The sequence below is a fragment of the Camarhynchus parvulus genome, chromosome Z (assembly GCF_901933205.1).
Source record: "Camarhynchus parvulus chromosome Z, STF_HiC, whole genome shotgun sequence".
NCBI lineage: Eukaryota > Metazoa > Chordata > Aves > Passeriformes > Thraupidae > Camarhynchus > Camarhynchus parvulus.
The window spans coordinates 55,405,057-55,420,700 of NC_044601.1; the positions used below are offsets into that span (position 1 = coordinate 55,405,057).

At 37.0% G+C, this 15,644-nt stretch overlaps 1 protein-coding gene across 1 annotated transcript in view; it reads left to right on the forward strand.

The window, feature by feature from the left end:
• The window catches only part of HCN1 (hyperpolarization activated cyclic nucleotide gated potassium channel 1), a 192,196-nt gene that overhangs the window by 150,504 nt on the left and 26,048 nt on the right, over nucleotides 1–15,644 (forward strand). Inside the window, 1 exon segment of the mRNA XM_030969114.1 lies at nucleotides 574–720. Within this exon segment, the coding sequence (XP_030824974.1) occupies nucleotides 574–720 (147 nt within the window).

Consider the following 15,644-nt stretch of genomic DNA (forward strand, 5'->3'; position numbering starts at 1 on the left):
CTGATCCCACACCTTTTTTTCTAGTTTACCTTTCTCTTCTCTTCATCCCTCCTGAGGAATGTTTTCTATTTCATTATCTCCACAGGTTTTAACTCCATAAGCATACACAACATTAATATCTTGCTTAGCAATACAGCATAGCCAGTTTCTAAAATTTCACAACTTCAGCTCTCCCCAAATGCAGTACTACAGACTAAACACTGTGTACAGCTTTCCTGTCTACTGCATGAATTAAAAATTGTGCTGGTGTATTTTTGCAGCTCCTCTACAGCTGGGAATTTAGGAAACATGAGAAATATGAGGGTTTGGCTTCTAAAACTTATATATTCATGTGGATATTAGCATTGCTGCTAAAGGTAGTTTCTGTAATTTATAGATATGCTGTCCTGTGAGTAATATTACATTAATTAATACTTGTGTGAGAGTTTTCTGATATGTGAAAATAATTTTACCTTTATAAAATATGTAGAGCTTAAGTGGATGCATGAATGAATTTGTATTTTGTAGGTACTTTTAGATAGCAAAAATTTGAGGCATTTTTCTAATTCTTCCTTCCTTTTTTTATCCTGACAGTACAAACAAGTGGAACAGTACATGTCGTTCCACAAGTTACCTGCTGAAATGCGCCAGAAGATCCATGATTACTATGAGCATCGCTACCAAGGCAAGATCTTTGATGAAGAAAATATTTTGAATGAGCTCAATGATCCTCTCAGGGAGGTAAGATTAAAGTCTTTGAATAGCTCTTCATGCTAGGAAAAAATTTCTTGTCTTCGCTGTTTCTGTGTTGAAATGCTCTTTACCTTCTATAACATTTCATCTTTTTTACCATAGTCAATGGATGACCAGGGTAATAAAACTTATACTAGGTTGACACAAAGAAATAAGAAGATCTACACTCTGTTCAGGACCAGTCTGTCAATCACTGCCACACAAAGATGTCAAAGAATAAAATCCTGCCAAAGAGTAAAACCACACCCTTCTGTCAACTAAAATTTCTGTTTTTCTGCCACTTTTTAAAACAGAGATCAGCTGGACTAAAATGGTCCTGGGTGAAATTCTTTTTCTACTCTTCCTACTTGTTAGCCATACATCTATACAGATAAAACCACTGAGAGTCACCACAAAGGGAGGGTTGCTTTTTTTCATTTTCTAATGGAGCATCATTGGTAAAACTGGTCTTTACTTGAGATGAGAAAGCTGGAATATTATATATAAAAGCCATTTAAAAAATCTCTTTTGTTGAAACTGTAGTCTGTATTCCAGTTTTAGGGGTTATGCTTTGCTATGTTATGTGATGTGATGTGATGTGATGTGATGTGATGTGATGTGATGTGATATGTGGAAGCAGTTGGAATTTTCTTTGCTGGTGTGGGATCTTGCAGTAGCAGAAGTAGCTCCTTAACAGGAATAGAAATCAGATGGTCTTCTATTGGGTTGTGCTCACGCCTGACCTGGTCGAGGATGTTGGCTGATATCCTCTACTGAAAGAAGAGGAAAAAAACCCAGAGAAGAAGCAAGTTGAAAAACTCAGAGGGAAGAGAGAATAAACAGGGAAAAGAGAAAATAAACAAGAAAAATAGGGGTGGAACAGTCGAGTATGTGAAACTTGTGCAATTTTCAGTGCTACCAAGTAATGCCTTCTAATGTCCTCTGCTTTTGGAGGAGTGGTGCTGATTATGTGTCCATACGTGTGTGTATATATGGCTGTGTGTAATATATATAGCATCCAACAGCATGACATCTGTATTTTTGGAAAGATAGATAGATGAAGGTTGGTCAGGGGTTTTTTTTCAAGTTTTGAGGGACAAAGAGAGAACAGAAGTCTGTGGTGGATTTTCTGTACTACTGAATCCTGCACTTTGTTGGGAGGGGAGAACATGATACAATCCATTGCCAAAATCAATCAAGTTCCATATTTAAAATAGTCATAAAGAAACAAAGCCTTGCCAAGTCACAGTTTAGCCACACCTCTGTTGTGAAAGTCTCGTAGTAGCATCCCTCCTACTAACTGCCAAGTGGTAATGGTGAGTGCTGCCCAAAATTGTTGGTCTTTGCTAGATGCTTAAAGTCAAAATCAGGCCAAACCATGATTGTTCTAACAATTTAATAACCCATGACTAAGTTCCAGATCCTTGACCTACTTAATTCCCTCACACAGGTGTAGACTGTGGCCTTCATTTATATTTTGAGTTTGTGTTTTGGAGTGCAGGTAGAGGGCCCTGGATTCTGCATTGCCACTGCCTGTTTACACTGTGGCTCATCTCAGTAGCTTTTGGAATGCCAAGAGGAGAATGTACTGCAAGAATCTGCCGTGTGGGACAGGAGAATTGTGGGAGCCATCCCTAGACTACTCTGAGAGTAAAAACATGAATCCTGGCCAGTATGGAGCTTGTGTTTTGTTAAGAGAACAGAAGCATGTACAGACACTGACAGAAGAAACAGTTTCATCTGTTTCCACTTCTAAGAAAAGCATTTATCCAAAAGTAAAGCCTGATACCCTTCCATTGGAAAATACTGTTTTACTATCAGCAATTTGCGATTGTGGCACCCTAATTACTTGTGTTTTCAGCTTTTCCTGCCTCCCTTTTTGTTTCCTTCCTTCCACTCTCCCTCCCCTAGCCCTGTCCCCTTCCCCTCCTTTTTTTCTAACAGCTTAGAAGCAGAAAGGCAAATTTGGTCAACCTTAAAAAAGAAAAAGCACTTCTGGTGAGAAATCAAGCATGTAAAATTTCAAAAATTAATGAGCCCCTAAAAACATGAAAGAATAATAGAATTTCATGGAAGGAGTGGCTTCTGATTTTGCTATGGTTATGCTGTACTTCGCAGGTCTTCTTTGTTCTCTCTATTATATAACAAAAAATTAGCTACAATCAGGTTGCACATTGCCCTGCTGACAACACAGCAGAGTTCCAGAGAAAGGTCAAAAAAAAAAAGGAGAAAAAATAATAACTGGCCACTGGCAGTGCCAGAACAGGTTTCTCGATTAATCTGTCCAAATTTTCAAGACAGTTTATCAACTGTGGCCTGAAAACATCATTTAGGTATTTTGCTTAGTTAAGAGTTTCAAATTCTGATTTAGCTACCACTTCAGTATGTGCAGCTTAGTAGTGCAGGTGGTAACTTTTTGATGCAAATAATGGATAATAAATTGGAGGCTTTTAAAGATGGAACACAGTTGTTCATATATTGGATGGGCTTTACCATGTTACATGCCATTAACTGCACAAGGCTATAATAGGTAATAGCAAAAATACCCTGGCTGCATCATTGAAAACTAAATATTTAGTGCATTTCTTAAGTTTGTAATTAATCCTACATTTGATTGTACTTGGAATTTAGACTAAACATTCAGAGTCTCCATAGGACATAGCTTGATGAAAGTAGCTTCTGATGAAGATATTAATCTGAAACCATTATTTCCTCACTTGGAGTAAGCAGAACAAAAGAAACTATACTAACTGCTGAGTAATTATAGCATCGTGAAATGTTATGAAAAAATTGCAGGGTTTTCACTACTTCTTGTTCTCAGCCATTCAAATTTACTGTATGGGCTGAAATTTTCCACAGCTATGCTTTCTTTAAGACTGATGACCTTCTTTTTGGTCCACGTTTTAAAATTTTGGGGTTTTTTTAGCAAGAAAGTAATTATGCATGATATAAATATGATCATTCAACCATTAAAAATAGCTAAAGTACATAGAATTAGCAGCAAAAATCTGGTGTAAAAATAATTATTACATGAAAAATGCTAGTAATAAAGCTGTATATGCCTATAGAATCATAGAATCATAGAATATGCTGAGTTGGAAGGGACCCATCAGGGTCATTGAGTCCAACCCCTGGCCCTGCACACCACCATCCCCAGGAGTCACACCCTGTGCCTTGAGAGTGTTGTTCAAACACTTCTTGAGCTCTGTCAGGCTGGTGCTGTCACCACTGCCCTGGGGAGCCTGTTCCAGTGCCCAAACACCCTCTGGGTGAAAAATCTTTTTTAGTAGCCAACCTTTTTCTAACCCACCCCTGGCACAACTTCAGGCCACTCCCTTGGATCCTATCACTGGGCACCACAGAGCAGAGATCAGGGCCTGCCCCTTCTTTTCCCTTCACAAGGAGGTTGTACCTGCAGTGGGGTCTCCCCTCAGTCTCCCCCAGGCTGAACAGACCAGGTGACCTCAGCTGCTCCTATTCAGCTTCCCCTCAAGGCCCTTCACCATCCTTGTTACCCTTCTCTAATAGTTCAATGTCATTTCATATTCTAGCACCCAAAATGGCACACAGAAGTCAAGGTGAGGTCACACCAGTGCAGAGCAGAACAATCATCTGCCTTGATAGCAGAGGTTAAGGCTTTCTTTGTAAAAGAGGATGGATGTTCATTTTAATAAGCTTCTGAACATTATGTATGGAACATTCATAGTGGATTGGAAGATTAAAATAATGAAAATCTGAGAAAAGATTTGATGCATGTGTGTGAGTACATAGCTTGGTTGGATAATAGAAATAGACTCATGTTTATTGTGGGCAATTAACAAGGCTTCATTTAAATAAAGGGAAAAAGGAATCCTGAACCTTTTTAAACTGTACAAGGCTCTAAGTGCTTCAAAGCTGAGTAGAGCAACTGGTTCCTGACCTGTATCCTTCAAGGATAATCTAGTATTAACAAAGAGATTGCATTCGATGACTGGGAACTGAGACTACATTTATGGGGCTGAAAAGCTCTATATTCTCCCCTGTTTAATTAATTGCACAATTTGGGTGTATTAGTCCACTAGTAATGTAATTAATTGGATACTCTCAGCTCTGCACACTCAAACTGAATTAACCATAAATTGCAATATGTTATGTGCATACTTGCTTGTAAGGATACATGCTCTCTGACAAAAGTAAATGATAAGGGTTTCTTTTCATTAAATTCAGAAATTTCACTTGAATTGAAAGCATATCCATTTCCACAGATAGACTTATCTGATAATAAGTGTCCAGTCTTCTCAAGAACAGGATAATCAAGAGACTCCTGGCAGTTACAATTTTGGTAGAGATGAAAGATTTTAAATTTCTTCTTCGATGCCATGCAGTGTTGAATTCATCCAACCTATCTGTTGCTCCGTACAAGTTCTGCAACAAGTCTAAGATAATAATCAGGCTCTCTCTGCACACACCACCCACACACACATGCTCTCACAGTAAAGAAAACATAACTGACTAGCTTAGAAAAAACACTGAATTTTCTAACAGCGATTGACATGTGAAATAAATTCTGTCTTTAATAGCAATTGCAGTTAACTGTCTCTCTCCCTCATTTCTTGAGGTAGTGATTAGAAACAATTAGCATGTTGTCCTTATATAAATATCATCTCTAGCTTGTCAGCAGGTTGAGCTATCAAACTTCACACTTTTTAACTTGTAATTCTTACCATCTACAAGGCTTGAATATCCTTTGGCCTCAGGAGGCCTTAATCCCAAAAGTGTTCTTTGTAATTGTCATTACATGAAATGGAGACACTACAGACAAGAACCAAAAAAACCAAATGCTCCTAAGAGAAATATATTCCAAAAGAACACCTGAGTTATAAAAGTTGAAATACATATACATTGCTAGTTCCATCTTGTAACTGAGTATAAGTCAAAGTGACTCAGCTCTGGCCTTTGTTTAAGCCATCAGTCTTGCCAGCAGTGGCTGTGGGTGCATGCCCATGAAAGAACAAGAACAGGGAAAGTATGGTGTGTCCCTTAATGACTCTCCTAGACTCTCAGTATTTTCAGGTAGAGGGTTTCAGTATTTTCAGGTTCAGTGCTGGGTAATCGTTAATACACATCTCTTCCAATAACTTATTTGCATTCTTTATTCTAAGTACTCTCTGCAGCTACACCTTCCTTTGTCAAAGAGCACAGACCTGACCCCTCCTGCATGAGAAACCACCACCTTCTTTTGGAATTGAAAATGACTCCAAATGTTTTTTGGTTTAGATGGCCATTAACTCTTGTAGGAAAAATTATATAATACAGTGAATTTTTACAGACTCTTTGCATGCCAGTTATGATTTTATAGTTTTACAATAACATCCTTAAACTGTATTTTTTTTATATTAGTTTTTTCTTGCATGGAAGCTAGATCATTCTTCTTGCCATTTTCATTATTTTTTCCCTGGGTCTACTACAGCCTTTTAGAGGCGAAAGCATCAGTTCTGCAGCAAGAATACTGATGCTGTAATAATGCAAGTAATTCCTAATGTTGATTTGCTTTTTAATCACTGCCAAGCATTGAGTTTACTTTTTCTTTTAAATTGTAATGGTAAAAACTAACTCTAAGTGGTAACAAATACATTATTTCATGCATTTATTTAGGTGTATCACTTAATATTGCTCCCCACCAGTAACTTCCAACTAGACCATAAGAAGCTTCTTGTAGTTTCTTTTTAACAAGCTTCTCTACCTTTACATGGTGCTGTTTCTGGAACTGAGCAGACCTTTGTGAAGTCCTTGACCTTTGTTGTTCCTGTGGGGATAGTGAATGTAGGTACATTGTGGTACCTATGACAGCCTAATGGGTCAGGTGTAGGGTTCCGAGAAGCCTCTTAGTGCTGCATTAGGAGTGGCATTTTGTGACAGTTCTTGTAAGAAAAATACTCGCACAATAAAGTAAGCTTCCATTACTGGATTTGTAATTTACATTGTACCTAAGTGAAAATTGGACCCAAACCAGATGGTTTGGTACTTGTAAACAAATTAGGTATTTTTGTAGAGAAATATTTTGTGTGTTTAAAGTCAGTTTTAAAATAAGCAATTTGGTAACCTTGGTGTTCTTTCTTAATTGTTAACCTTCTCCTTTTCCCTATTTAAATTAATCTCTTTTTTAATATCTTTCTTTTTATTTAGTAATTATCTTCAGAAACCACTAAGTAATGTATTCTTATTTAGACTGTACTATAGTCCTGTGCACAAAAGATGAAGCATCTCCATAGTAATAATATAAGGCCAAAATGGGGTGTAATTGGACTTTCAAATATTAAAATAATGGTAGCTTTTTTTAAATTAAAACACAATAAAGTATCATAGAAATGTTTGAATTTGGAGATTTTGATTCCATTACAACTTATGTCCGTAAATTTATCTCATAAAAACAGGTAACTAGTTCACTGCAATCCACTGTATTTTTCTGCATTTTAAAATGCAGTGATCCTTACTACAAAGCTTAAAGAGAGGAACTAAGAAACCATATCCTTATTATAGAGGTAGTCACAGTGGAAGTCACTTAAATATCTCCTTATCTTTAACTAGTGAATTAAAGGAGGGGGGATGGTTGTCTGTTTGTTTGCTTGTTTGTTTGTTTTTCTCAGAGGCACAGATAAAGTATAACTGTAGTTCATATTCTGGAGTACTGAATCCTGAGTGAATTATGCAGCATGTCAGTCTTGCAGAATACATGCTGATATACCACAGCATGATATATTTGGCTAATGCTGAAAAAGAAAATTGGTGGTTTTCAAATATCTGTGTAAATTTTGTCTAAATTGCAGTCCAAGTATACAAGGCTGAAAGAAAAGTCCTTAGAAGTAACTATAATGAAGTTTTTAGAATTGGAAATAGTAGGAAATGGCCACTTTAATGTGGAAATGGGCAGACAATCACCAGGTGGTGATTGGATTATTGTCTTTTAACATGATTTTCCTCCACAGGTGTGACATGGTAACAAATGGTGTGCACACTCAAGGCTGTTTCCCAGGGACCTAAGACAATGTGGTTTGATTTGCTGAGCTCTGGGGAGTGTTTGCTCTTTGATGTATGCACATTCATGGTGTATATGCTGCGGTGAAATTGTCATCCACTTCCACTGCTGTTCCCCATGTTCAGGAAACTTTGATCACAGTCCTATTGGTGTTTGACATCCTTTATTAGCAAATCCATCCTGAGCTGAGACATGCTTTGACAAGTCCCAGATCTAATTGCTTCCGATAGCACAGATAATAATACACCAGTACTTCTCGGTAGTTATGATTTTGAATAGTCATGTTACTGCGCCTACAAGACTCCTTTGTTGTAATTGTTTAATAAATATTTCAGACATGACAGTTCTTTCATGAGTTCTGCAAATATACTAATCCAAATAAATGCCCAATTCTTAGTGCAGCAGTTGTCTTTCATAGAAAGCAAGGCAAGCTGTTTGATAAAAGTTCCAAACCATTTAGATGCAAACTGGATGCTGCGAGAGAGGTAAAATCCTGTTACAGAAAAGTAAATCCAGTCTGTATGTGCTCCTGTTGGAAGTGCTGCTCAGGCATCTGAAGAGCAAAATCAGAAAGGTTTTTATGGGCACCATGTCCAGTGAGAGAATAGCAGCTGTCCTGCAGAGACTAAATTCACCCACTGCCTTGCTCTGCCCAAGATCGTGCTTCCAAGTGTCTGTCATGTCTCAGTTTTTAACAGACCAAAGAATTGCTCAGCTGCTTGATACCAAGGTGGTGCTTGGGGCAGTGGATGGAAAGAGTCAAGCACTTTTTTTTAATCTCCTTGTAGTTTCTGGTGAAAGCCAAGAGACGTTGCCATAAATTGGTGCCTACCACAATATGTTCATTTCCATCAGATCTGAATATGCTATTGAAATTAGAGATAGAATTGCTGATTTTTAGGAGGTTCAAAATAGTAATAGTAACGTAGTTCACATAACTCCTGAGTTAGGTCTTCTTATGTAAACACAATCTTTTAATACCACGCTTGCTTCGGCTTGACAGATGTCCTTTTTGGTTGGATGTGAAAAATTTTGGTTTATTTAGCTAAAACCAAATTATTGTTGTCCCTAATCCCTGAATTGTGACTATTAATTAATTACAGTAAAACAGCAGAATTTAAAATATGTTCCGCTGAACTCTTTAGAGAATAACTCAAGATAAATGAAAAATAAGCAAATTAAAATTCTTGATGCAGAACTGGAAATTACATTGTTTCTCTTAATTCAAGATAAGGATCTGACACCCTGGTACTCCAGGGTTCTTCATTTCTTCTTCATTAACTTGTGCAAAAAAAAAGTCGCAGCATTCCATAATGAAAGCATGGGAAGGGGAAGGGGGAAAGCAGAGGGCAGGATGCAGCCAGAACTCCAGTAGAAAACAGATTTCAAACAAGACAGAGATACACAGTACCGACATGCCCACATCCATCCCTTTCCTGTAAATCTCATTAATGGAGGTGGGTGAAAGTGAACATCTTTTCCTTGAGTTTCCATTGTGGAATTTAAATTCAGAAAGCAGGCTAAAGGCTTTTGAAGCACATTTGTTTGGAAGCAGCAAAAATGCTGTGAGGGGCATTAAATACAAAGGGTTCGGTGTTGGGGGGGCACCCCTTTAATGTGCCACTGTCCATGAAAGTCACCACAAAGATCAGAGTTGTGACTCACCTCCAGCAAGAGGAAATAAATGTGCCATGAACTGTTTGATGCAGAAGCAAATGCATGTGCCTATTTTTATGCACTCAGTTGCACATTATGTAGTAACAGCATACAGAAGGGTACACAGCACTTCCCATGCATAAATCTGTAGTTGCCTTTTAAAAGCATGTGATCTCAAAGGCAAAGACAAGGAGAGGAAAAAACAACAGAGCACCAGATCTGTTCTGAAGGTACATTTATGAATTTAATTTCCTGTTGATGCACCAATGATTTAGGAAGGTTAACCTAGTTAAAGCTGTGGGAGGTAATCCAAGTTAAATTTTGCATCTCAAGGCAATGCTAAATCCTTATTTTACTTCCATCCTAGTGCTACTTGAGCAAAAAAAGTTGTACATTACTTCAAAACCTGCACAAAAATCTGCCTGATCTGTACTTTTGTATTGTGACTGTTATCTAGAAGATGCAATAAGCAAATGCTTAAAATCTTTTCTCCAGAAATTTTACTGCAGTAAAAGTTGAAATACTGAATTGTTTCTGGTACATTATGAAAATCTGGAGTCTCCTTTACAGCTCCAGAATAATCTTTTGAAAATCTAATCTCTTTTGATGGGTAATTTCTATGTAAGGGATTAAATAGAAATGGAAATTGAATTAAAATTTTTGAAATTATTATAAATAGACAGATAATTAAATATAGCATAGATATGGATGCACAAGGTGTTGAATTACACTTGTTTCATTTAAAGATAAATGTCTTACACTGAAAGAACTTAATATGTGATACTTATAGTGATTAATGAGAGTCTCAGAGATGAGTGAAATTAAAAGCCGGAGCAAAATGTAGTGTCTGACACTGTGAGTACAGGTACAGGCTTCCTGGTAGCTCCTGGACTGAGTTCAAGGCAATATTTTTATCTGTCCCCACCACCTCTTTCACAATACCTTTTCACAGTGCTGGCTCAGTAGTGGCACTGGATCCTAAGCCAGCCTTGGTAGTAGTAGAGCACTGACAGGCAAGGAATTCCTGAAAAGGATTTTCATCTCCTAGCTTGTCTGTGGATTCTAGGTTAATTTTCTTCTCAATAAATCAATTTTTCTTTTCCCTCACTTGTGAAAAGAAAAAAAATTCCATGCTTGGTTGAAAGGATACAAATGAGGTACCCTAAAACATGAAGTTGCAAATTTGTGAACTGATCATAGCATGTTTGTGCACTCGCTGAAGCAATGGGATGATTGCTACGCGAATAAAATATTCTGTAGATAAAATAAACACCTGTGTGGTATCAATTTAAAGAAAAGCCACATTCTTTGTAATTAGCAGTTTTCACTTTAGCCTGTATGGCTGTCATTAGATTACTGTGCAACTGAAAACTATTATTTTTGTAATCTCATTAATATCCCTTACATATATAAAAAATCAGGTTTACGTCATAGTGAGAATTTTTTCTTTTACTAAGTTGAAAATCAGGAAGCAACAATGTATCTGTGTCTATTAAAAAAAGTAAGAAAAGAGCAGAATTATTGAGAAACATTTGAAAAATTTGCATTATGCTATGGGAGTTGTAAGAGAGTATTTGGGAAATGCAGGTAATACAGATATCCACAATCCCCAAAACAAAAATCCAAAAACTTGATGTGCCAATCATTGCCACACATTGAATAAACACTTGTGTATTTATAAAAAGGCAAGTTTTCACTAAGAGTAGAAAATCTCCCACCCTGTAGGGTTGGAAATTAAATACTTCATGCTTTTTAACACCTGGCAGAAAACAGATTCACTACTTAGAGGAAGAGAAATGCTGTCAGTATTGTGTGTGGACAGCCTCATTTATATAACAGACCTTGAAGGGAATTAAGAGGCAAAGGCATCTGTGGAGGAGCAGAAATGGAGTCTATGTAGCTTGCTTTGTCATTCTCTAACACCAGATACGTTCTTCCTAATATTGATACTTAGAGCAATGGGACAAACTTAGAATGTGAGAAAGAGGTTAATACCCTTCCCAAGCCATTATTTAAAGTTCATGGCTGGCCTATTTTTAGGCCACCATGTGAGAAGATGTTCGCTGAAAATAGATACAGATCATGTGTCCTTGCAGAATATAGAACATCAGGACATTTCATTTCCAAAGAGCATAATTGGGACTTGGAGCAGAATCTTCTTTCCTCTCACCTCTTTGCTTGGAGATTATAACTTGGGTTATACAAGCACACACTCTTACGTGAGTTGTATCAACCCCTAAATAAGATAACTAAATCTAATTTAAAATGCAGTTCTAATGGGACACATTAATTAGTTACACTTTGATTTTTTTTTTCATTTAATGTATAAGACATAGAGGTATGTCCAGTACACATATCAATACATGTGTGGGAGAACATATATATGCATATGTGTTTATATGTATATACATGTTTATATATATATATATACACACACATATATACATATAAATGTATTCTGACACATACATGCAAACACATTTCCTGGATGTCTGTGTGAGAAGAATGCTGTGTTAAACTCTGTTGGTACCTTTGCAAAGTACTAAGTGCATATATTGCATTAGGGACTCTGATATGGTCTCTCTTCTTCTACTGTTGCCCTGTATCTCAGCACTTATTTCCTATGCCACCAGACGATAATATATTACCTTAAAATGAATTGTAGTTACAAGGAGTTTAGGGGTCCTCCTATGAAATAAAATCAATATAGATAAATTTATTCATAAAAGTAGAGATTAAGATATAGTCTAAAGATAATTTGAAGAACTTTCTGAATAAATTATAGGAATATATTTCTTATGGAAATAAACCTCGGCCTATCTTTAATTCACTAAGTGAGCAATTAAATTATACATAAAAGTTAATTAAATGCTACTAATAGTTAAATAAATTTTAAACTTTGACCAAGCAGATGAACTGAAATTGTTTTGAAAAATAATATTAAAATTACATAAAGAACTGCATAACATGGCTGCCTGGGCTCATGCATAGATGCTAATGGCAGATCCTGAGTGCCCTGCTGTCATCCGACCCCTTTGCTTTTAGTGTATGGCCAATCCTGTAGTGGAAGCACAAGCACAAGTATTTAAGGCCTCAGTGGTGGCATTCAGAGAGCAGAAAAGAGTAACAGCAGTAAATGTAGACAGCAGAAGGCTGTAGGTATCTCCCCTGGTTTCTTTTTTATTATTTACATTTCTGCTTCTTCTCCATTTTCTATAGAATAAGAGTTTTCAGAATGTAAAAATGCTGAGGATGTCCTGGTGCATCCTTGATATGTCAAGTCTTGACTGTGATTTGGCTTCTAGCTGTAAAGTGACTCTATATTCTGATGCCATGCCATTATTTAGTGTGTCTGCCTACACACTAAACACTGGATGTTTAAAGTCTGATGCATTACTTTTACTCTAGCTGTTATTACTAATACACATTGACTTGTCTACTCCTGCCAGATTTCCTTCTCTTTGCTCCACATGATCTGGTATTGAAGCTGTTTCTGCTGTCACCATTTGCCCTCCTCAAATTTTATCCATTCTTTACAACTCCCTTGCAATTTATTCATCTCTTTTCCCTGCAGCTACCAATATTAGCCAAAGTGGTACTCTCAAGCAAATTCTGTCTTGAGGGCTGTCTGGCTGACACTCTACTAAATTATTCCCAGAAAATTCATCTCCATTTTTATGACCTGCTGATAACTTTTCTGGAGCCAGCTCTCTGTGTCTCACCCTTACAAATGAGCATCATCCTCATGTTTCACTGTAAACCAGGGCTCTAAAATCAGCACTTTCAGTATTTTTCTACTTCTGCATGCTTGAGCTCTGGCGCAGTGGCCTGAATGTGGGTCATGGACTTCTTACACCTGTATTGCAAGTCGCTACTCACAACATAAGATCACTGAGCCTTTGCACCTGATACCATTCCAGCATCCTTGCCAGTAGTTTCCTTTAGAAGGCAAATTCAAATGGTATGACAATTAGCTTGCCCCAGTTCACATTGCAAAGCAGTGACGAAGGCCGAGTTCAGAATTAGAAAGGGATTGTGCATCCTCCTTATCTTTCTTTTTATATCATTCTGTTATATATAGCTGTGTACCTCTCTAGCTGGCATTGTAAATATTCTAGCACATATACATGCAGGCATTCCGGGTCCTGTCACACATTTACCTAAGAAACCTAAACAATTCTCATTCATTATAAAATCTCTTTTTTTCACTTTAAATATACATGGTCTAACAACGTCTAAATTTTGTGTGTTAGGTAGAGTTAAGAGTTTGATATTTCTTGCGCATAATATAATGTAGGCCTTTTTTGAGTAGTTACAAATAAAATTAGATGCAAACTGAAATGTACTTAAAAACACTAAACATAATTTCAGTGTGGATATTTCAAGTTCAGCTAACTGGGATTTATCCAGTATAATCAGTAAGATTTAATTTAAGCCACTTAATAAATTTATAGAGAGACCCTTTGAACCAATGGGCTTTTAATTCATTATAAGAAGAGTAAGTGTTAACTTAGCAATTAACAAGATAACAGTGTTTCTCATCCAGAGCTGCTCAAGAGCTGTAAAATAACTCAGTGAACAAATCACCACTGATTTTTAAATAACTGTTTTCTGGTTGTTGTTGCTACTGTGTCAACTAAACTATACACATAGGGCGTAGATAAAGAACCTTCTCTTGGAAACTCTGTTCTTGCTCAGTTTTGGTCATCTGGGTTGCAGTACATGGAGGACAGAAGAAAGGAGGAGAGGACAAAGGGAGAGTTGGAATGGCAGAAGGAATTACTTGCCTGTTTCAGAGCACACATTAAACTTTCCATGGATGCATTCACAGCCTCCGTTTCTGATCTTGAACAAACAAGAGCAAATGAGAAATCACACAAAAAAATTGTACCCAAACCATAGCTTTCCATTTCTTTTAAGGCATGTTTATGTTTTCCCACCACCTAGTTCTTTGCTTCAAACTTTGTTTTAGCCCCCAGTCACCCCTGATAGCTTTAAACACAGATTTCGTCCTCCCTGCTTTCATCCACAAGTTATTCTATGCATGGCATTCCTTTTCTCAAGTGAGAGAAACTCTTCAGGCTGTCCTGCATTCTAACTCTATGTTTTAAACAATAAAGCACCCAAATCAATATATTTTACCTAATAATTTACACAAATGTAACTCAGGCTGCCTTTGTGAAACTCCACTGTGTCCTCTTATTCTTTCTTTCAAGCACAATTACTTTACCTTGCTATCAGGTGAATCAAGCACTGTCCTGAGAACAGCAGCAGTCTTTCCAGCACTATTCTAAAACAAACCCCCTTTTCTTGTGGTGATCAGGTAAAATCTTACTGACTTTGGTGGATACTGGAGGTAGTCTTCATTGGGCAAAGCTGGAAGTAGCAACTGAACTAGGTTTTTTTTGCAGCATGTAGTATTAAAAAGTAGTAGCTGCCACACAGATGACATAGAAGGTAAACCACATATTGATTGGTGATGGCAAGTGGAGTTTCAGTACAAAGGCATAGTAGTGGAAATGGTTTCCAGAACCATTAAACTAGATCACCAGCTGGAGAAGATGGCTGGAGGCTCCAAAGACATGGAGAAGCAGTGCTGCAGTAGAGACTAACCTGTGAGCAAGCAAAATGGACAGAGTTTTGTGATTATTAGCAAAACTTTCTCCTCTTTCTTAATCACTAAAAGTGATATTTAGGAAAACATGAAAGTTGCTTCATTCATTGTGGAGCAAACATGAAGTTTAACTCGTGCCACTTTTCCATGCACTAACACAAAATATGGATAATCATATGGATACCAACAGGATATTGGCGCTGACAGTTTTTCAACTTCATATCCCTTAGTATTCATTTTCTGCTGCAGTGTTAAAATACATGTGTTTAAATCTGTATTCTCATTGGCTTAATGGGCAACTTCAATATTTAAAATTCCTGATGAACAAGGATTTCAGCCTTAATTAGCATCCCCCCCCCAAGATACTATTTTTTAAATACTGTATAGGATTAACAAGTACAACTTTCCAGTGTACACACATACAAATGGGAATGAAGATATTTAGTTACTCAGGGGCAAAAAAAACTGAAGTAGTGATTGTTAAATACTTTTGAAAGTTCCAGTTTATTTATTCAGTTAATAAGATAGAACAGTCTCCACAGCAACTGCTGTTATGGTACAGCACTAATTCCACATTACCTTCTTTAATAAACTGTAAATATTTGGGTGTTTTTTCCAAAAAGCATACACAGAGAAAATTTGTTCAGC